Here is a 22,933-nt window from a genome sequence, read left to right as displayed (position 1 = left end):
TTGATTTTCAAATTTGTTTATGTCAATTCGAAACTTGAATACAACTCAAAATGATGGCTCACGGACATATTAAGGGCCCATAAGGAGGGTTCGCAGGCAAAGTTGGCATGTTTCTGGGTGTTTGCAGGTAGAGAATGCAAAGTCAAGTGGCATGTCTTAAGTCTAAGACAATATATATGACGTCATTTCGACGACCAATAACTATATTTTATAAATATCCGGTCTCCTCAATATGAGAATACATAGCAAAAATACTTAACAATATATAATTATGTTTTATGTTATATTCGAGTTAACATTTGATATTTAAAATGAAGTGAAATTAATGAAAAAATTTTATTGATATAATAATTGATATTTTAAAATTTTAATTAAAATATTATTAAAATTTAGAGATTAAATTAAAATGTTGGATGAAATTAAACTTTTTTTTTATTTTTAAAAGGTACGAAAACTTTGAAAAATAATAGAGATGTGATTTTTGGAGAGGGAGAAATGAAAGGTGGCCAAGTGGTTGGAATTTATGGAATAAAAAGGAAGAAAAATGGGGAAGGGGTGGGGTCGGAGGCAGAGTGGCCTGAAGAAGAAGCAACATGTGTCTGCAAAGTCCTAATAACATTGAACTGGACCACTTTTATGGTTACAAAATGGTACATCTGGTAGGCCCAACTGCTCTATCTACATTTCATTCTGATTGGGAATCCTAAATTACCCCTTGTTTGGTTTAGATAAATATATATATTTAATAATCTCGGTATAGGTTTGGATCATATTTGTTCTTTTTGACACAATGTCTAGAACTAAGGGTGAACATTCGATCGAATTGAGTCAAAAAAATTTCAAGTTAATCGAGTTGACGAGTCTTTTTTTATCATCCTAACTCGATTTGAATTTTTTTTCGAATCGAGTGAAATTGTTTGAGTTAAATTAAAAAAATTAAATATTGTCAAATTAAAATATTGTTACAATATAACTAATTTCATGTTAGAGCATGTAATTTTGAAAACTTTTTCAAAGCAAAATAATAAAAAATACTTTAGTATGATAAACTTGAATCATTAATTAACTTATTTAGGTCCCCAAAATTATTATTCCAGAAAATTTTAATTTTTAATTTTCTTTATATATTTTTAGATATTTTTGAAATTTTTTATTTTTTAAAAATATAAATTTTAGATTTTTTTATACATATTTTAAATTTTAAAAAATATATTTGGTTTTTTTTTGTAAGTTTCGTTAAGAAAGAGACCAATTTGTTCATTTCCAAACTTGACAAGGACCAAAAAGGTATTTACACAAATCTGTTATTCGAATTATAAAATTCAACTTGATTCGAACTCGAAACTCGAATTACTTATTCAAGTTGACTTAAATAATTCGAATAACTCGATTCGATTAACTCAAACAAACTAAGATTCAATCGACTTGATTTAGATATTTGTTTTAAATAAATGTTGAAATTTCTCCCTTTCTTCTAAGAATTTGATTATAAACTCTTCATTTCTTCTTTTACGTCTCAATCCAATTGGTTGGAATTCTTGATTTGATTAGTGTGCATTGTTATCAATATAGGAAGATGTGAGTTCAAATGTGTTAAAACGTATTATCTTCTTATGGGTAATTCTAGGCATTGTGTTAGAAAGAACAGATATGATCAGAACCTATAATGAGATTGTTCAAAAAAATTAAAAATAAATTCTAAAAGAAAAGTCGCCTCGTCCAATTTGAAATGTATTTAGAAAAAAAAAAAAATCATATTCCAATTACATTCGGTACCTCCAATAATATTTTTTTAGTTCTAATCATGATACTCATTGTCGATAACAAAGAAAAATCTTTTCTCGTTAGTGTTTTTTAAAGAGATAACAATTAATCATAAAATGTATTTCATTCCTATGAGCGAGAATCAGAATCTGTATTAAAAACATAAATAATTGAAATTATCAAAAATCGAATTTTAATAATAAAAAAATGGGTAAAGTACAAAAATAGTCACTTTTGTTTGCCTTGGATTACATTTTAGTCACTCATCTTTGAAACGTTACGTTTTAGTCACTTATGTTATCATTTTGTTACGAAATGGTCACTCTACCGTTAAGTTCCATCACCTTCCTAACAATGGTCCTACGTGGCGGTCCAAATGAGTTTAAAATGCCAACTTAGATGTCCTACATAGCAGTCCAAATTATTTATTTAATTAAAACCTGTTTGGATTGTTGTTAGGGACGTAATAGAGTTTAACGGTAGAGTGACCACTTTGTAACAAAATGATAAAATAAGTGACTAAAACGTAACATTTCAAACACAAGTGACTAAAATATAATCTGAGGCAAACAAAAGTGACTATTTTTGTAGTTTACCCTAAAAAATTACACGATTTTGGTAAGATTTTTTTTGGGTATAAAAGGAAATATTGGTCGAAATATGACAAGAGAGTAAGTACTTGAGCTGTAGACTTCCCTTGTTTATACGCATTTACCAAATATATCCTTAATATTAAGTAATTAAGCTACTAAATCTTAATAGTAATTAAGTTACCATAAACCATAAAGATTTATTGCTGATTGATTAAGAATATTAATTGCTGATTGATCCTTAACATGATTGGTATGAGCATTGTTATCAGTGCAGGAGGATGCGAATTCGAGTGCGCTAAAACGCATTATCCTCCTATTTAAGGGTTGAGGTAGTTTTAGGTATTATCTTAAAAAGAACAGATATGATTAGAACCTATAATAAGATTGTTAAAAAAATTATATATTTAAAGTTTTGTGTTAAAATAATTTACACTGAATTATTAATTTTGAGAGGGTTTAAAATTAAAATTTTCATTTGATAAAAAGATTAAAAAAATTAAATTAAATTCTTATTAAGATTAAGATTTTTTTATTTATTTAACCAATGGATCAAAGCCCTTGTCAACCTTCGGCTTTTCCTCTACACAATTATATTAATGATGGCAATGGAGTGGGGCGGAGGTGAGTATTGTTAAAGTCACCACCGCTCTATAGTTGGCATGTTCTACTTCACCACCTGTCCCACTACACTATGGATGTTAGATACATTTATGCTCTGCTTCAATTTAATTTTTATTACTTATCTTTAATAATTTCAACCTTTTTAAAGACATGTAAATATTTTAATAAAATGTATTGATTTTTTTTATAATATGTTATTACATTTTTATCCTTTTAATAATTATATGTACAAAGATAAAATTGTAATTTCATATAGTGGACTGGGGTAGGACGGGTAAGCAATTACGATTATTGCTCTATACCCACTGTCCAAAAAAAATAATTCACCCTACCTTGTTTCGCATCCAATTCTCAAAAAAAAAAAAATCTCTAAATTTAAAATTTCTTGACCGGTTCGAGTTTTGCCATTCTAGATAATATTCTTAATTTACTTTTTATAAAGTAAACAGTGTCTGATCACTGTTGTTTTATAATAGGTTAAATTCTAAAGATAGTCCCCAAACTTATCGATTTATATGGATTCAATCCTTTTATTTTTATTTGTTCAAAATTGATCTTTCTATTTTTCAAATTGTACATCTTCACCTATTTGGTTAACTTTTTTTCCCTTTTACTTCATTTAAAAATTAGGCATAATTACAAATTTAATCTTCAATCCTTATAACTATTGTCAATTTGACCCTATTTTTTATATATTTGACTTTAAAACTTTTATTTTGTCAAATTGGAAAATTTTGTTACAATGAACCATTAAAAAATTATACTAGCTACTAATATGACAGTTTGTGGTAGTTCACATTATCAATGCCAGTCATAATAAAAAGAAAATTCTCAAAAAAAATGAAATAATTAAAAATATTTTTTACTAAAATGATAATAATGTAACCATTATTTTTGCAGATGTAGATAAATCTCTTAACTCCAATTTGTGCTTACTGTTGTAATGAACAATTGTAGGACCAAAATGATATTTTTAACAACAAAATGAAATACCTAGATTTTATTATAGCTAAAAAATTTCAAATCTAAATAATTAAAATTTCCTCCCTTTATAAAAAAATGAATACAAGAGAAAAACAATAAACTCATTCATTTAAAACAAATGACAATTGCCGATTTAGTCATAGTTCAGTTGGCATCGGTATTGTTGCCGGTGTAAGAGGACGTGAGTTTGAGTGCGTTAAACCACATCATCCTCTTATTTAAGAGTTGGGGAAGAACTATATATAAGTTAGAAATCGTAATACTTAATCAAAGAAAATGAAAATTTGAATGTATCAGCACATAATTAATTCATGTTGTTGATTGAAAAACAATATATTGGTAAGAATTTTATGTCTTGGCCAGATACTTAGGGTATTTACCGCTTCAGGTGTGGTCTGGGTTTGAGTCGCGCTAGTCGTACTACTGTTAGGGCTTTACTCTCCTCTTATAATTCAAAAAAAAGAAAAAAACCTAAATATTTTAGGCAATTATTATTAGCACAACAAATTCAATATAGTATGAATTTATTTTATATTTTGGTATTGGCAAATTCACTCTTGGGTACTTAAAAATACCTAAAATTGGTTTTATCCTATGCTATATTTTGGGAAGAAAATTATCACATTTTATTTTTACCATAAAAATTATGAAAAAATATAATGTTTTATGAATGAAATTTATTAACTTTCCATTCATGATATTTGGCTAGAAGGAAAAGGAAAATATGATTAATCAATTACCTAGTAGAGACTAAAAGTTATAGTTTTAGTGCCTAATCTGTGTTTAACAAATAATAAATTTATATGTCAACAATATGCTTTAGATTAATTAAAAAGTTCTACATTATCGGTTTAACAACACTAACATAGTTATCAATTTGAACCTACCGATAATATTATAAAAACAAAAAATTAAATTATACCAAATTAAATATTTCTTTCTAATATGCAAAAAGAATAACTAAAACTATACTAAAAATTTCATAAATATCATTATAATTTCAAAAAAACTTGGTCTTAGTCCTGTTTCTCAACACTAGACATCCTAAATTGCACTATTAGCTTTTTTATAAGATCGAACTCATCAATGATGGAATCTGTTGAAAATTCTTGAGCTATCTCATTTTCGATGTATGTCACCAAGTAAGTTGAAAGAAAATCATCCTCCATTCTATTGCGAAGCCTTGTCTTCACAATTTCATGGTTAAAAATGCTCGTTCGGTTGTTACAGTAGACACGAGTATATGTATGGAATTTGGCTTTAAAGTCCATATTGGGCCTCTAAGCTTAATCTTTCAAGGCCCATCATACATTAATATTTGATCATTATTATTAAAGTTATATAATTAAAAACTGAAAAATACTTTGTTAATATAGAGTATAACCTTATGGCTTAAGGAGGCGAATTATATGAAATACAATTTGACCAAAGGGGTGAATGTTATACAATATGGACACCAAATCTAAAATACATGATAATTTATATATAAAATTCAAAAATCTGAAGATTTCAAGGGGCGGTTCATCCCTGAGTAGAAAGTTTAAACTAACAATATTTTTGAACCCTAGAAACAATATTTTTGGGAGCAATAGCCATGAACCTCGAAAGAATTAGTCTTTATAAACCATAGAATAAACATAAAAGATACATTAAAAAGGGAGGATAAAAGGGCGTGTTTGGAAAATCAATTTGAACCTACTATAACATTATTAATGCGAGATATTTGAATAATCATATTGTACTAAATTAATTATAATTGGAATATTCTAATTATTTTATTATAATTATAAAAATTAGAAATGAGAAAATCACACTAGGATATTTAGCTATGACTTTTAAATTACTTTTTTATTTTAAAAAAATTAAAATTTCTTATGATTACGTAATTATTATTTTAGTGTAATATTATATGTTATTGCAATTATTTCATGGTGTGCAAACACATTTTAAATCCCAAAAGGGACTAAAATAATAATTATACCGAAATCAAATTAAGAAGAAAAAAACGAAGGCTCTAAATATAGAAGTAAAATGTAGCATTAGCTGTCACCTCCTTATAAGCCCTCAATCTTTTAAGTCTTAAGTCTTGAACTATTGGAGTGTTTAGAGTTTAGACTTTTGCCCTCTGTTAAGGCTACCCCTCTCAAGCTCTTAAATAAACCAGCGATTATCTGTATCTAAATTTCATGAATAATCTAATGGATTCTTTGCAAACTCTGTTATCTCCTCAATCACTACCCATCTTCTTCCTTGTTTCAGCACTGTTGGTTTCGTTTGTTTTCATGTTCGGGCTCCCTAGGAACATCCCATACCCTCCAGGTCCCAAAGGCTACCCCATCATCGGCAACATGATGATGATGGACCAATTGACTCACAGGGGCCTAGCTCACCTATCTCGACAGTACGGTCACGCCGGTCTCCTCCACCTAACCATGGGGAAGCTCCACATAGTGGCTGTATCGACGCCGGAGATGGCGAGAGAGGTCCTACTCACCCAAGACAGCATATACTCGAACCGACCCGCAAATGATGCGATAGTGTATTTAACCTACGATAGAGCTGATATGGCCTTTGCCAACTACGGTCCATTTTGGCGTCAAATGCGTAAAATCTGTGTCATGAAGGTGTTCAGCCGGAAACGGGCGGAGTCATGGGCCTCCGTCCGTGAAGAAGTCGGCTCAACGGTTCGAACAGTGATGAAAAGCCTGGGTTCGCCTCTCAACGTCGGGGAGTTGGTGTTCGCTTTGACGAGGAACATTACTTACAGAGCAGCGTTCGGGTCGTTTTCGCGTGACGGGCAAGAGGAGCTCGTGAAGATATTGCAGGAGTTTTCGAAGCTATTTGGGGCATTCAACATAGCGGATTTTTTTCCATGGATGGGATGGATCCATGGGGGAGAGTTTCAGAAGAGGTTGGTGAAGGCTCGGGCATCGCTGGATGGGTTCATCGATCATATTATCGATGAACATTTGGTGACGAGGGAGAGGAGGAAGGCGGGTGATGATGCAGCAGCCAAATACGATGACGACATGGTGGATGAATTAATGGCGTTTTACAGCGAAAATGTTTTCAAAGGAGATTATAATGAGTCCTCCAGTTCTTCCATTCAGCTCACCAAAGATAACATCAAAGCTATCATCATGGTAATATCTTAACACCTACGTATACATATAAACACACAAACATAGAGATACAACAATGACCTGAATCCCACTGGCACGGGCAAAAAACCTTCTCGTCACGTTGCTATCCCTACAAAGATGCGTGCATGTGGTGAACAATAATGTTTTTATTCGGTGAATTTTAGTTTTGGTCTCTCTACTATATTAAAATTTGAAATTTAATCGTTATATCAAAACCATAATTTGATATTTTTGATTTGGTATTCTTATATCAATTAACTCTTTCAAAATTTATGAAATTATAAGTTAGTATAATAATAAAATTATTGTTTGGTCTAACTTTGCCCCTCTGCAGGACGTAATGTTTGGTGGAACTGAAACTGTGGCGTCGGCAATAGAATGGGCGATGGCGGAGCTGATGAGCAGTCCGGCAGACCTCAAGAAAGTTCAGCAAGAACTTAGTGACGTGGTCGGATTGGAGCGGGTCGTCCATGAATCGGATCTTGAAAAGTTAACCTACCTAAAATGTGCCATTAAAGAAACCCTACGTCTACATCCACCTATCCCTCTCCTCCTCCACGAGACAGCCGTGGACTCCGTCCTTGGCGGGTATCGGGTACCCGGGAAATCGCGAATAATGATCAATGCATGGGCTATCGGGCGTGACCCGTCATCATGGAAGGACCCGGATGTGTTTAAACCTAGTAGGTTTTTGGATGAGGGTGCACCTGATTTTAAGGGCAGTAACTTTGAATTCATTCCATTTGGGTCGGGTCGAAGGTCCTGCCCGGGAATGCAACTCGGGTTATATGGGTTGGAGTTAAGCGTGGCTCATTTGCTTCATTGCTTTAACTGGGAGTTACCTAATGGAATGAAGGCCACAGAGCTTGACATGAGCGATTCGTTTGGACTCACTGCTCCACGAGCGACTCGACTCGTCGCTGTGCCGAGTTACAGACTGAGTTGCCCATTTCCTCCGGAGTGGAAAATGAATGGGATTGAGAAGGCAGAATTAGAAAGCAAAGCAAATTAATGGAGTTAACTGTTGTTCTGTTGGGTGGATTTTTTTTAAATAAAATAGAACCCTTGTTTTAAATATATTTTTTAAATAAATTATAATTACATTAAATTTACATTTATTACAAAATTTATTAATTTTGCATTTATCATGCACATAAAATTTTAAGCATATTTGTGTCATATTGATTTAAAATTGTGTATATAATCGATATTTATTAAACAATTGAATTTTTTCATATAAAATAAATATAACAGTTAAATTATTAAAGTTTTAATCTACAAAAATATACAAAACCGGTGTAACTGAATATTTTCCCTGCACTAAATATTAAATTTATGATTATCTTAATACTATAATATGTTTTCAATTACTTAAGGTTTAATAATACAATTTAGATTTGTCCATGGATTGGGCTACTCGAAGGCCCGGCTGAAAAATAGAAATGTTTGAGTAAAAATATAAGCTCGAAAAATATGTTTGGATAGAAAAATAAGACCTGTTTTTTGAACGGGTTAAGCCTCGAAAAAGTTTTTTTTGGCACAGACTAATTCGAATTTGCAAAAATATCTGCTATATTTTTACTATTATTCTTATTTTATTATTAATTTTGTTACTATTTTAAAGATATTTGCTTACCAAATTACCCTCTTAGTGTTATTCAAGTATATATTTTTTATTTTTATATAAAAAATAATATAACATTTTTAATATAGACAAGTCAAGTTGAGCTCAAATTTTAGCATTTTTATCCAATCCAAACTTAAGCAAAAATTTGAACCCATTTTTCGAACCAATCCAACATAAAAAACAAACCAAAATTTTTTTTACTTTGTCCGAGCCAGGGACAACTCTAATAAAAATTAGCAGCCTATATAAAAAAACAATATAGCATAAGAGGAAATATGAGTTAAAAATATATACAAAATCGAGCACCTTTATATATAACATATAATCATAAATAGTAAAAACTAAAACCAACATTCTCAGTTAAATCTTCATCCCAAGTCAGTAAAGAAATATTCTTATTCCTTAAAAAGAAACACCTAATAGAATAAAAAAGAAATAGTAAGAATCATGCTTTTGCAATCATCAAACAGTAATAACAAAAAGAGCCCAAACAGATCATGTATAAATTATAATGAATTAATCATTGCAAAATCATCAGTTTGATAAAAAGAAAATCCAACTTAGAAGCATAACACAGTTGCACCATTGCCTGGGGTAGCAATGTTGGATGATTATCTCTTTAGCTCCATTTGCCTTTCCTAGAATACAATAACAGAACATACAGAGTAAATCGAATAAGTCGTGCTTAATCCTAAAAGAAGCACAAATAATTGTTCCGATCAACTGGGATTTGTCATTCCTTGCCAATTATACGAAAAATCTTGTAACCATTAAGTAATTCCCACCCTTTTTACTCCCAAAGCAATCCAGTTGCCAGAAAAAAAGAATGATGATATTGGAGGTCCATGTTGATGATATTGGAGGTTCATGTTGGAATAGTTGGCACTACTTAAAGCAGATGCAAGACTACATCAAGATGCGCAGTACAGCTAGCCCAACGGCAGATATGGAGACGAGGGTACCTATGCAGTACTTAATTACATCATATTTCGCAGCTTCTAACTGGGCTCTTAATGCATGAATTTCCTGCAGATGATTCATAACATCATGTTTATGCTGTATGTCAGAGTATCTAAATATAGACTTTCAAATGATATAAGCAACCACACGCTCACCCTATCTAGCTTGTTTGTCAGGTTGGTAGTTTCTGCATTCTGATTGGCCAGTTCATCACGTATGCGCCTAGAATCAGTTATGAGTTAAGAAAATAAAGCAAGCAAGTGCAACCATGAAGAGAACAACTGAAAATAAAGTCTACCTACCCTCTTTCAAGATTTAAATCCAGACGCTGCCCTGCAGTGACCTTATCAATTTCATACCTGTTTGAGAGATCAGTTTTACAAAATCAAGCTATCAAAATTTTTGGAGAAGTATTAAACAGTTCAACTCTAATCCAGAGAACATACCTTAGTTCACTTCGCATCTTCTCTATGTCACCTCGAAGTTTCTCAGTTTCACGTTGCAACATAGAAAAATGATGCTCCTGCGTTACAAGGAAATAGCCATTAAGAAAGAATACATGAGTATGAACTAAAGAGAACACTAAGAATTATTTATTCCAAGAAAGACATTTACATGAGAAAAAGAGAACAAAAAAAAAAAAAAAAAAAAATTGGCCATCAAAGAACACTAAGCAAGGGAGAGGCATGATCTAGCTCAGATTGCAATGAACACAACTATATTTCAACTGAACAAATCACTAGTTCTGGTTTCACCAGCATGGCGTTGCAGTAAACCCAAAGAACTACATATTTTAGCCAAAGTAAGATGGAAAGGAGTAAAAGTACATATAAGGGCAAACATATTTGTGCATTTTTTTATATGGATGAAGTTGTTAATTGACTGCAGAAGTTAAAATATACAGTGAACTCTGCAATGAAATCTACTCAAATGAAAAATCTTCTCACAAAGGGTTCAGTATGATAATTTCAACATTGATCTGATTAAACATCTACCAAGAGAGTATCTCCATTCTACACAGGCACTCCATCTTAGAATAACTTTTGAACTTAAAACTTAATATGTTGTCAATAGTTAAGCTTAGTTTAGTTCCAAAACCTCATAGTTTTCTTTTGCCGAAGCATCATCACCTGAACTTCAAATATCCATCTAATTCTACCCCAACTTGTAGTGTTCTCTAGCCTACAGTTCACCATTAATACAAGATTTGTCATTCCCACTTTCATCTTCTTCACCTCTTTCTTTATCTACATCTGAGCAAGGGAAAAGGAGAAAGTGCTAGGAAAAAAGGGGCACTAAAAAGCACATAGTATCTGGATAACCCTAAGCCTACCCAGCCTCACAAACAGCAATATTGAGTTGACACACAAGAAAGGAACAAAATGAAACTGCAGTGTAACATCATTAGTTCAAATTGAACTAGCTACGAGATTTCAGTCTCTGCCACCAATGGAATTTCTAAAGAATCCCAAATATTAGAGTCAATAAGAGACAGATTGAAGTGATCACTTCGCCAAATGGCAAGTTCCAAATAATGATATTAGCACAAAACATAAATTTCTTCCTTCTTCTTTGCCACTTAGTTTTTTGTTAAGCGTATAAATTAGTACCTGGGAACTTTTTACTTCCGATTTAAACTTGGACAAATTGGCTTCTTGAAGCATCTCAGACTACAAAATGTAAAATAAAGCAAAATTTAGTATCAACACACTCGCAATGAACACAAATGATCTAGAAAACATGGTAACAATTACAAAAACATCATCAAACTTACTTTCTGCATTTCTGCCTTTGAAACAAAGGACTGGGACACATTCTCCAAGCTGTCGTTCAATACTTCAGTGATTGCTGATGTTATTGCCTCCGCTTGTTTTGATGGCACGCCTTGCGCTTCCAAACTCCGAACCTATTAGTGTAAAAACAACTCAAAATTAACAGAGGAAACCCAAATCCAAGAGTTCCATTACTAATTTTTTTCGTAAAATAACCAAAATAAACGCCGAATCGTTAAGCAATAAAACGATTCCAGTCGAATTAACCAGGAAACAGATTTAAATTTACTTTCCTAATCGAAAGAGATTAAATTCGTCGTTATTCCTAGGTTTTCTCGACAACCAAACAAGAAATTGAAACGAAATAAAGTAAGGAAAAGGGGAATGACGTACCAGAGCCAATGTATCGACGAGAAATGCACGCTTTCCATTGGATTTCACGAGTTGAGAAATCTGCCGGTGCCCGACCCTGTTCACAATGGAACTCGAATACGCATTGAACCCTAACTGTACCACGCGCTTATACGCGCTCATTTTTGCTTCGAATTTAAAGAAAAGGAATAAAAAAACGAAACTGGCTACGAGGAAAAGGAGAAAAACTCAATGATTCCAATCGCCGAATGAAGAAGAGAAAAAATATAACAATAAAAAGACAATTTTATAGAGACGCCATGATCGATTGAAAAGAATCTTTTCTCTTCCTTTGCAGGAGGCGGCGAAGACGCGGCTTATGGGGGAAAATGGTTAGTTGAGAAATGGGGAAGGAAATGGAGGAACAATGATCTAATCTCAATATCAGTTCCTCTACTCTTCACATATTTTCAGTTTAGTCTCTTTTATATTGGATCATATCGAGTATTTATGTGTCTATCCTCTTCAAATGTGTTAAACTATGTATATTATATGGTTACTGGTCCTAGATGTGATATAATAGGTAGGTTAACATGCACATCGACACGTATCTTATTATAAGGTTAACATGTGTTTATATGATGTGGGTTCGCCTATATGATGGTGCGAACCCACATCGTGCGATCTCATAAAAGGGTGCGAGCACCTTACACATGAACTCAAAGTACGAACCGTGTAGAGTGCGGGTCAAAACTCAATCGAATAGCAGGTCGGTAATAGTAAGTATCATAACAGATTATGTGACATTTTATTAAAAAAAATCCTCATGTAACCAATGTTGCATGGGTGAAATGCCTAATAAGCAAATAAAATATTGAATTTGAGATTATAAAGTTTTCGATTCTAAATTCAATATTGCTATTATCGAAACATAGAATAAAAGTAAATACTTCTCTTTTGCTTACATGGCTTCCACACGGTTATGTGATCATTTTTTTTTTAAATCACATAATTAAATTTAATGAAATTATTTTAATGGTATTATCAATTGGATTTCAATGGTTAAATCAAAACAATAAGATAATGCATTCCTGCAATTACAAATAAATGGACTAAATTTCAAATACTGGAAAAGCACAGTGACTGAAAGCATAATTAAACCTAGACTGACGTATGGGGAATAGTTTTGCTTCGTCCCAACGAAAGGAATTTCGTCTAGTCCATTTCCGATTTCCTTGTCCCTCAAGTAAAAATTTGTAAAAGCTAAATTATTAAATAATCTTATATTTGCTTTTAAAAATAAAAAAAATAAAAAAATTAATTAAATATTATTTTTCTTTCAAAATTACTTAAAATATTATTTCTTTTATCTAAGCATTCATAGTAAAAAATTGTTTAATGATTTTTTATCAATATATATATATATAAACCATATATAACTGATATTTAAAATGATTTTATGAAAACTTAAAGTAAATATTTATTAAAAATAAAAATATTGATATAATTGATATTTTAGTACTTTTATAATTTTAGGAATGAATTTTATGTTTGGAATTGTTGTAAATAGAAAAATTAATCCCATTACTTGAATTTCTCAAAATTCAGTCCTCATAATTTATAAAACTAAATAGTTAGTCCAATTGTTAATAAATATTAATGTTGTTAGAATCGAACCGATCAATCGATTTGATTAGTGCCATATAGTTGAAAATATTTAAAATCGTTGTTAACCGGTAAAAATCGAAACAAAAGAATAGCTAAAACGTATATACCGATTTTAAAATATGTTTTGGTTATTTATTTATTTATTTTGGTTTATATGTATTATCCAAAATACATAATTTGTGTGTATTAATTTCTCATATATATTTTTATTCTTTTGTACTAATTGAGTCAAAAATTGATGGATTAATTGATTTGATTACTCGTCTTATAACGTTAGTAAATATATGAACTTCTTTGTTAATTTGATGATCAGTGCTATTGCCCCAAAATGATAAATTTTAAGTGCTCAACATTAAAAAATTAGTAAATTTGATATTTTTCTAATTGAGTTATATCGATTAATTAATAAACAACCCAATGAAAGAATTTATAAGTAGAATAACTATCTTTATCCATTTAGAGAGTGTTTAGATGAAAAATTTTGAAATTGAAGATTTTAAAAATGTTCGCATTTTAGATTTCATCAATTCAAAATGCTAACGATTATAATTATTTTTTGAATAAATAAATAATTTTAAAAAATTAGGGTATTGGATTTTAATGAATTAAAGAATGATAGTTATATTAAACATAATATAAAACATATTCAACATGTATATCATTATAATTGTAAAAATTAGAATTAATTGTAATAAAAATAACTTTTAAATATATATTAAATGTTTTTCAAGTTTTAGTATTTACAGAGACCATGTTTATTAAATGAAATAAAATTTTAAAAAACTAAGTGGAATTTGAATAGGAAATTGAGATATTAAAATTCCTCTCTAAATTACCCGTGAATTTTGAAATTCTCTAAAAATTTATTCAAATAAGTAAATTCATTTCTAGAATTTTAAAATCTGATACAAATAAAATTATTTCTCCAAATCTCTCGTTCAAACACACCCTTAAAAATTATTTAACAGACAGTTAATCAATTAGGGTTAAAAGAGTGACACATACCTAATAAATAAAATAAGTATTAAAATGGGCATTTGGCAATATTTTAACTTTGTTTATGAAAATAATATATTTTATTATCAGTCTATCAAATGCTATTCTTTTAACATTCAAATTGAAGTTAGATGGTTATTCTATTAGTGAAATAAAAACAATTTTATAAATATTTAGTACATTAATACTATATTATTTTATTCTACAAGTAGTTTTAAAAATTGTCATGTGTCGTTTTTTATAAAATTTATTTATTTTAATATTTTCTTGTACCCTAAAACATTTGTTAACCCTTGACTTATAGACCGAATATTTTTCTTTTTAAGATATTACGATATGCTTTTCATAAAAACAAAAGCGAAAAGAGACAAGTAATAAATATGTCACTTGTAAAACTCCCAACCCACCTATAAAGTATACAAAAAACTCCACTAACAGAATATCAAATAATTATCCTAATGTCTCAAATAAAAGTTTTTATTTCGTTGTGCCTAATTATTTTCTTTTTTTTTTTAATTTCTCAAGATATTTATCAGAGCAAACTCAATAACTATTTTTTCGCATTCTGTAAACTTATTAAGAAAACAGATGCTCGTAACTAATTATTTTTTATTTATCTATTATAAAAACATAAAGCAGCAGCACCGCCCCTTTTGGCCATGTTGGGGTATGGGATAAGAATATATTGCAGCTGTTTGTCCTCACCCTTAAAATGTTACCTACATTCTTGGATACCCCATTTGCTTATCAAAATTTCAAGACAAAACCTCCAACATTTCTTTCTGTTGAAATATATTATAATATGACACTCTACACTCTCCCTTAATCCTTATATGCACAGAAATATAATCCTTGTCTGCAAATATTTTGGTTCCATGTCGAGGCATTTTTTTTCCGTAAATTATATGATTTTTATTAAGAGTAATTGATTTATTGTTCGATGGACAACACGTCAAAAAATTTTCTTGAAAGAGTCGGCCTCGTCGCCTTAATTATATATACTTTCAATGATTTAACCCCGTGATTTAATAACAATCTGCTAAATACATAAAAAGTCAGAATTTGATTACATATTATTTTAGCTCATGTTCAAGCATTCTGTTCTTAGTTCATAGTAACCCTAAAACTCCCTCAAGAAAAATAAAAATTATGCTATCTATGGATGTTTGCTTAAGAGTTGCTTCCTACAATAGGTAAGTTATCTCGGGGACACTTAGCAGCGTCGAATAGATGCTCGTGTTATGGTTCAACAATTGAAACCCTAATGCACACTTTCTGAGACTGCTTAAAGGCCTGGGTAGTTTGGGTTCGACTGACAACAACAAAACAACCTAATTCATTTTCTATACATCTGTTACTGAGGTTTATTAGAATGTGATGGTAGTTTTGGGCGAATTTCACTATAATAGCAATTTGGGTCATGTGGTTAACCATAATCTGTAATGCTGTCCCTCTTAATCATTTTTAAAGTTCGAACGCTCTGAGTAAAGCGATGGAGCCGACAAGCCAGAACTATTGAGCATGCGACTTTGCAGTGATATAAGCAAATAGCATTCGAATTTGGGTATCTAAAGGGCAAAAGCCAAATGGCCTCCTAGTCCTCCACCTACACTCCATTGTCTGCTTTGGCCATATTTGTTTTACTTACCAGCAAATTGTGCGTTCACGTTTCGCGATGCATGTGAACTCCTTCACTGACAAATATAAAAACCCCAAATAAATGTCGGCGCTTTCGCTTTCCCCACTCCTACTCACATTATAAGCAAAGCCTTTCCACTCTCCCTCGTGACTCCTCGTTCCCCCCCTTAATCTAATATATAATCAACCAGGCATTAACGCAAAAGACCCAGAGACCCCAAATCCTATTCCTCAAAACAAACGCCATGAAATTCCATTATGTTCTTCTTTTTCTTCTTCACCATCATCATCGTCAGCAGTTTTTTCTTTTCGTTTCCCTTGTTTTTTCCCCTTTGGTTCGTTGCGGTCACCATGATTACTCCGACGCATTGTCGAAATCGATTCTGTTTTTCGAGGGGCAGCGTTCTGGTGTTCTGCCCCGAGACCAACGTATGAAATGGAGGGAGGATTCGGGATTGAGCGATGGCCGTTCCATGTACAACATGGACTTAACTGGCGGTTATTATGACGCCGGCGACAATGTTAAGTTCGGCTTCCCGATGGCTTTCACGACGACGATGTTGGCTTGGAGCGTGATTGAGTTTGGAGAATTAATGCCGCCAAGTGAACTTAGAAATGCCCTTGTGGCCATCCGTTGGGGTACTGATTATTTGCTTAAAACTGTCTCTCAGCCTAACCGGATTTTCGTTCAGGTATTTAGTAAACTCCATTGTAGTTTAAGTCTAACTTCGGATTTTGCTCATTTCGGTTGAGTTAAAATTGTTCATTTCTTCTACACTGTACTGTTCAGTGCTCTGCTAGTAGCAGCAATGGTAATGGCCCTTTCGTTTCAGTGGTTTGAGTGGGTAAAAACGTGATTATCGGATATGGTTCTAGTGCATGGTTGTCGTTTACTAACAAAACTTTCCCGGAAAATCCTACTTTTTTTTTCTTCCATTCTTGGGATACGCATTTGACAGTAGTAGCCACCTGCACTTGAAATGTTTGTATGGGAGTTGTTGCTAGCTAATAGCAATATCATCTGAAGAAAAGAAACAGAACCCAAAGTGAAAATGACATGAAATAGTAATCTAAGTAAATCAAATTTTCTTTTGTATTTAGGTTGGAGATCCATATAAGGACCATAACTGTTGGGAAAGACCCGAAGATATGGATACTGCGAGGACGGTTTATGCAGTGGATGCACCGAACCCGGCTTCCGAAGTAGCGGCTGAGACGGCGGCCGCTCTTGCGGCTTCATCCATGGCATTCAGATCAGTGGACCCAGGGTATGCCAAGACATTGTTACGGAATTCTGTTCGGGTTTTTCAATATGCTGACAACTTTAGAGGTGCTTATAGTGACAATTCTAATGTCCGAGACGGTGCCTGCCCATTTTACTGCGATTTTAGCGGCTATCAAGTAAGTAAAAAATTAGCTAAACTCAGTGGCGGCCCGCTGGCAGTCGCCGGCCACCCTAAAATGGAAAATAAAACTTTTATAATATATAAAATTTTTAACCAGGATGAATTGCTATGGGGAGCTGCATGGTTAAGGAGGGCCTCGCAAGACAACTCTTACCTTAATTACATCGAAATCAATGGCAAAACCCTTGGTGCCGATGACAACATCAATGAATTTGGATGGGACAATAAGCATGCTGGTCTAAACGTTCTTGTCTCCAAGGTCAAGCCTCCTCTAATTTAACTACCCCAAATGGCTTGCTTTAACTTTTTTTTATTTCGGTCTAATTAGGTCAAATGAAAGTAAATGTATCAAATCGAAAATTGTAACATAGTAGAAGGACTAAAATCATAATTTAGAGATTTTCTTTGGGACATCACATGGGTCCCCTTGTCTTTCAGGAAGCTTTAGAAGGAAACATATACTCCCTGCAATCATACAAGGTGTCAGCAGATAGCTTTATGTGCACACTAATCCCCGATTCATCGTCGTCCCACATCGAATACACTCCCGGCGGCCTCATCTACAAGCCCGGAGGCAGCAACTTGCAGCATGCGACCACGATTTCGTTTCTTCTCCTCGTTTACGCTAATTACCTCGATCGTACTTCACAAACAGTCAACTGCGGTAACTTAATTGCCTCCCCGTTATCTCTTCGAACCATAGCAAAGAACCAAGCCGATTACATTTTAGGTGATAACCCAATGGGGTTATCGTACATGGTTGGGTACGGCAACCGTTTCCCGCAACGGATTCATCACCGAGGGTCGTCTTTACCGTCAGTGAAAGATCATCCTGAGTTTATAGCTTGCAAGGAAGGTTCCATTTATTTTAATTCAACTAATCCTAATCCAAATGTTTTGGTTGGTGCCATTGTTGGAGGGCCTGGAGAAGATGATGTTTATGATGATGATAGAGCTGATTTTAGGAAATCAGAGCCTACTACTTACATTAATGCACCCTTTGTGGGTGTATTAGCCTATTTTGCAGCTAATCCCAGCTAGCTTAAACCCAAACTTAAAAGAAAATTTGTACATAATCAATGGTTTTCCCTTTTTATTAAAATCCCTTTGCTTTTGGGGGCTTTTGATAGTGAGAAAAGAAGGTTTTTCTCACCTGGAGTGTGAGCAAAGGAGGGAAGAGAGCAGTAGTTGTTGATTTTTTTAGGGATAAATTTGAAAATTAAACATTGATTTTGATTTAATGTGTAATTGTATATATGAATTTTAATTTGGTGTAATTATATAAATAAAACTCTAATTGTGGTTCAAATGTATACTTAAAATTTAATTTTGAATTAATAATTAGACCGATTTTAGAGAAAGAAGGCAAAAACTTGTCTAGTTGGACGCTTTTTAATTGAAAATGCAGGGCACATTTTACGGCCACCACTTGACTTTTTTAACAAATCATCTCATTTGGCTAGATGGTTAAATGTTAATGTTTTATCCTTAAGTTTCGAGTTTGATTCCTCTCCTACTGGCATTTGTATTTTTTTATTTCATGTTGCTTCAAGTTTTTTTTAAAATCTAATTAATATTTTAACATATTAGCTCATTTAGTTAGATAATTATTAAAATGATAAAAAAAGCTTGAAACAACATAAAATAAACAAAAAATATTAATATGTTTATAAAAATAATGGAACTTGGGACATAAAAATGTAATTTCAATTATCTAACCATTTGATTAAAGGAGTTAATATGTTTAAAATATTAATTAAAAATGTAAAAATAGAACGGCGGTAATGACAATATATCGTAAATAAAAGAGAAATAAAAATAAAGAACAAACAGAATTTTACGTGGAAATCCTTTTGAAAAAAAACCACGGGCAGAGAAGAAGAAAATTCACTATGTCGAATTCGAATGGTTACAAGAGGAGTTTCGACTACATCTATTTATAAGTTGAAAAAAACCTAATTCTAATCAAAGTCCAATATATTATGTTAATAAATGCTAAAATATTATACTCATAAATACTAAATCTTCTAGAAAGAAGATATATTTTGTTTAACTTGACTTGCAAGCAATTTCTTAGAATTTGGGTCACACAACTCTAACAATCTCTACCTTGACACGAATTCTCAACGAACAAGTTTTTCACCTCTTCCATAAAACCCCTTAAGTGTTTAACTTCAACAATGTACACCAACCAAGTCTAAGCAATGCTCAAACTTGGTTATTCTGCAGGATTTTCATGAGTACTAATTTTGCTCACAACAATATCACCACGAGCAATAATATCACGAACAAAAAGATACTGAACATCAATGTGTTTTGTTCTCTCATGAAACATTTGATTTTTTGTAAGGAAGATGACACTCTGACTGTCACAAAATACTATACTGATTTGAAGGTCTTCATTGAGTTCATTAAATAGTCCATTCAACCAAATAGCTTCTTTACAAGCCTCAGTAATCGCCATGTACTTAGCTTCAGTGGTAGACAAAGCGGCTGTAGTTTGCAAAGTGACTTTCCAATTAATTGCACAACCTCCGATTGTAAAAATATAACCTGTGAGAGATCTTCTTCAATCAAGGTCTCCAGCAAAATTCGCAACTCTAGTTCTTCCAAGCTATAAGTAAACATCAATAGTACCTCGTAAGTATCTTAAAATCTACTGAACTACTTTCTAATGTTATTTACTAAGATTCGCCATGTATCTACTAACTGCACTGACTGCATATGATAAATCTGGATATGAACAAACCATAGCATACGTGAGAGATCCCACTGCACTAAAGTATGAAACATGTGACATGTACTCAATTTCATCATTTGATTGTGGAGAAAAAGCCGATGAAAGCCTAAAATGGGCTGCTAAAGGAGTACTAACAGGCTTAGCACTCTGCATATTGAACCTGGAAAGAATTTTCTCAATGTACCCTTTCTGACTTAGGTACAATTTACTTGTTTTTCTATCTCTGAGAATCTCCATACCAAGTATCTTATTTGCTGGTCCTAAATTTTTCATCTCAAATTATTCACTTAGTTGGTTTTTAACCTTTCTTATCTCTCATTTATCTTTTACTGCTATAAACATGTTATCAACATAAAGGAGTAGATACACAAAAGAACCATCACTGTTTTTCTTAAAGTAAACACAACTGTTAAAACTACTTCTTTTGAAATCATGAGAAGTCATAAATGAATCAAACCTTTTGTACCACTGTCTTGGTGACTATTTCAAACCGTAAAGAGACTTTTTCAGCAAGCAAACAAAGCTCTCTTTTTCTGAGACAGTAAAACCCTTTGGTTGTTGCATGTAAATATCCTCTTCAAGTTCTCCATGTAAAAATGCAATTTTTACATCTAACTGCTCAAACTCCAAATCATGCATGGCCACAATACTAAGCAAAGCTTGAATCGAACTATGCTTCACAACTGGGGGAGAACACATCTGTGAAGTCCACTCCTGTAATTTGATTGTAACCTTTTGCAATAAGCCTTACTTTATATCTGGGTTCTTCAACTCTTGGAATCCCTTCTTTCTTTTTAAACACCCATTTACAACGAACAACCTTTTTACCTTTAGGAAGTTTCACAAGATCCCATGTTTTGTTTTTGTGGAGTGATTCCATCTCCTCTTAAATAGCAAACATCCACTTTTCTGAGTCTTCACAGCTAACCGCCTCAAAATAATTAGATGGCTCTTGGTTTGCATTTATATTTTTAGCCATATTTAAAGCATAAGCAACTAGATCAGCCTCAGCATACTATTTTAGAGGTTTAATTTCTCTTCTAGTTCTGTTTTTGGCGATAGAGTATTGTGGTAAAGAAACAAATCTATTCTGAATTTTTGTACTGGCTTGAGGAATCGACTCTGTTGTAGATTCTGGATTAATCTGATGCTCCACCTGCTTTTAATTTTCTTTATTGGAAGAGTCTTTAAGAGATAAGATAGGTAGCATAACAGTTTCATAAAAAAATAATATTTCTGCTAATCACAACTTTTCTATTTTCAGGACACTATAACTTATACCATTTTACACCACATTTATAACCAAGAAAAGCACATTTAATGGATCTCGGTTCCAATTTTCCAGTATCAACATGAGTATAAGCAGGACACCCAAAGATCTTTAAATCAAAATAGTCAGCAAGATTACCAGACCATATCTCTTGTGAAGTCTTTTTCCCAATGGCAACGGATGAAGATAGGTTGATCAGAAAACATGCAGTAGAGGCTGCTTCGGCCCAAAACGATATTGGTAAGTTGGCATTTGACAACATACATCGAACCTTCTCCATGATCGTTCTGTTCATTCGTTTTGCAACGCCATTTTGCTGTGGAGTGTGACGAACTGTCAAGTGTCTCACGATCCCTTTTGACTTGTACAATTTATTAAACTCATCAGAACAGAACTCTAAGACATTGCCTGTATATAGGTATTTTATTTATTTTGCCGTCTATTTTTCAATCATAGTTTTCCAAGACTTAAATGCGAAAAACACATCATTTTTCTGCTTTAGGAAGAACGCTCAAACTTTTTTGGAAAAATCATCAATAAAAGTTAGCATATAATTAGCTCCACCTCTCGAAGGCACTCTGGATGGCCCCCACAGATCAGAATGAATATACTCCAACATTCCCTTCTTGTTATGGATTCCTCTAGTGAATTGAACTCTCTTTTGCTTCCCAAAAATGCAGTACTCATAGAACTTTAGTTTAGAAATTCCTTACCCATCAAGAAGTCCTCTTTTGCTTAATTCTGCCATGCCATTCTCACTCATATGCCCTAGGCGCATATGCCAAAGTTTAGTAATATTATCATCTGACAAAGAAGAGGAAGGCAATTTGCATCACCGATATGAAGAGAACCACCAAAACATATAACTTGGCAGTCTTTCTCTGCCATTTCATCACAACGAGGGAACCTTTAGAAATATTCAAAACCCCACTTTCAGCTATGTATTTGTACCCTTTTGAATCAAAAGTACTCAACGAAATTAAATTTCTCTTCAATTCTGGAACATGTCGCACGTCACCAAGTGTTCTGACAACTCCATCAAACATCTTAACTTTAATCGTTCCAACACCTGCAATTTTACACGTAGCATTATTTCTCATCAAAACAACACATTCAGACATTGTTTTGTAAGTTGTAAACCAATTTCGATTGGGACTCATGTGGAAGGTGCAGCCCGAATTAATGATTCACTCCTCACTCAATTTAGAATTGTTACCAAAAGCGACTAGAAGTTTACCATCGCTGTAGTCTTCTACAATATCAGCTTCACCGGAATTTTTTAGTTGTTTTCCCTTTTGATTCACAGCCTCCCTTTTGATCTTGTTCTGTAGCTTATAACACTCAGATTTAATGTGCCTTTTTTTTCTTGCAGAAGTTACAAGTTTTACCTTTGTTTGAAG

General features: G+C 32.6%; 3 protein-coding genes across 3 annotated transcripts; 2 read left to right on the top strand and 1 right to left on the bottom strand.

Moving 5' to 3' along the window:
- The first annotated feature begins 6,066 nt into the window (after positions 1-6,066).
- LOC105783006 (cytochrome P450 84A1) lies at positions 6,067-8,248 on the top strand. Its single transcript, XM_012608155.2, has 2 exons — positions 6,067-7,105; positions 7,440-8,248. The coding sequence occupies exons 1-2, from the start codon at positions 6,149-6,151 to the stop codon at positions 8,115-8,117; spliced, it is 1,635 nt and encodes a 544-aa protein (XP_012463609.1). The 5' UTR covers positions 6,067-6,148; the 3' UTR covers positions 8,118-8,248.
- Positions 8,249-9,230: 982 nt separating this feature from the next.
- On the bottom strand, positions 9,231-12,270 carry LOC105783008 (protein FMP32, mitochondrial). Its single transcript, XM_012608156.2, has 7 exons — positions 11,858-12,270; positions 11,467-11,598; positions 11,303-11,362; positions 10,139-10,215; positions 9,995-10,051; positions 9,848-9,914; positions 9,231-9,758 (listed from the first exon to the last, which is right to left on the bottom strand). The coding sequence occupies exons 1-7, from the start codon at positions 11,996-11,998 to the stop codon at positions 9,639-9,641; spliced, it is 654 nt and encodes a 217-aa protein (XP_012463610.1). The 5' UTR covers positions 11,999-12,270; the 3' UTR covers positions 9,231-9,638.
- Positions 12,271-16,275: 4,005 nt separating this feature from the next.
- Positions 16,276-18,832, top strand: LOC105784377 (endoglucanase 24). Its single transcript, XM_012610238.2, has 4 exons — positions 16,276-16,809; positions 17,219-17,518; positions 17,621-17,782; positions 17,962-18,832. The coding sequence occupies exons 1-4, from the start codon at positions 16,363-16,365 to the stop codon at positions 18,562-18,564; spliced, it is 1,512 nt and encodes a 503-aa protein (XP_012465692.1). The 5' UTR covers positions 16,276-16,362; the 3' UTR covers positions 18,565-18,832.
- Positions 18,833-22,933: the final 4,101 nt, after the last annotated feature.

Source organism: Gossypium raimondii, chromosome 13 (assembly GCF_025698545.1).
Source record: "Gossypium raimondii isolate GPD5lz chromosome 13, ASM2569854v1, whole genome shotgun sequence".
Lineage (NCBI taxonomy): Eukaryota > Viridiplantae > Streptophyta > Magnoliopsida > Malvales > Malvaceae > Gossypium > Gossypium raimondii.
Note: the sequence above shows the minus strand (reverse complement) of the source record. Positions and strands in the feature narration are given on the sequence as shown.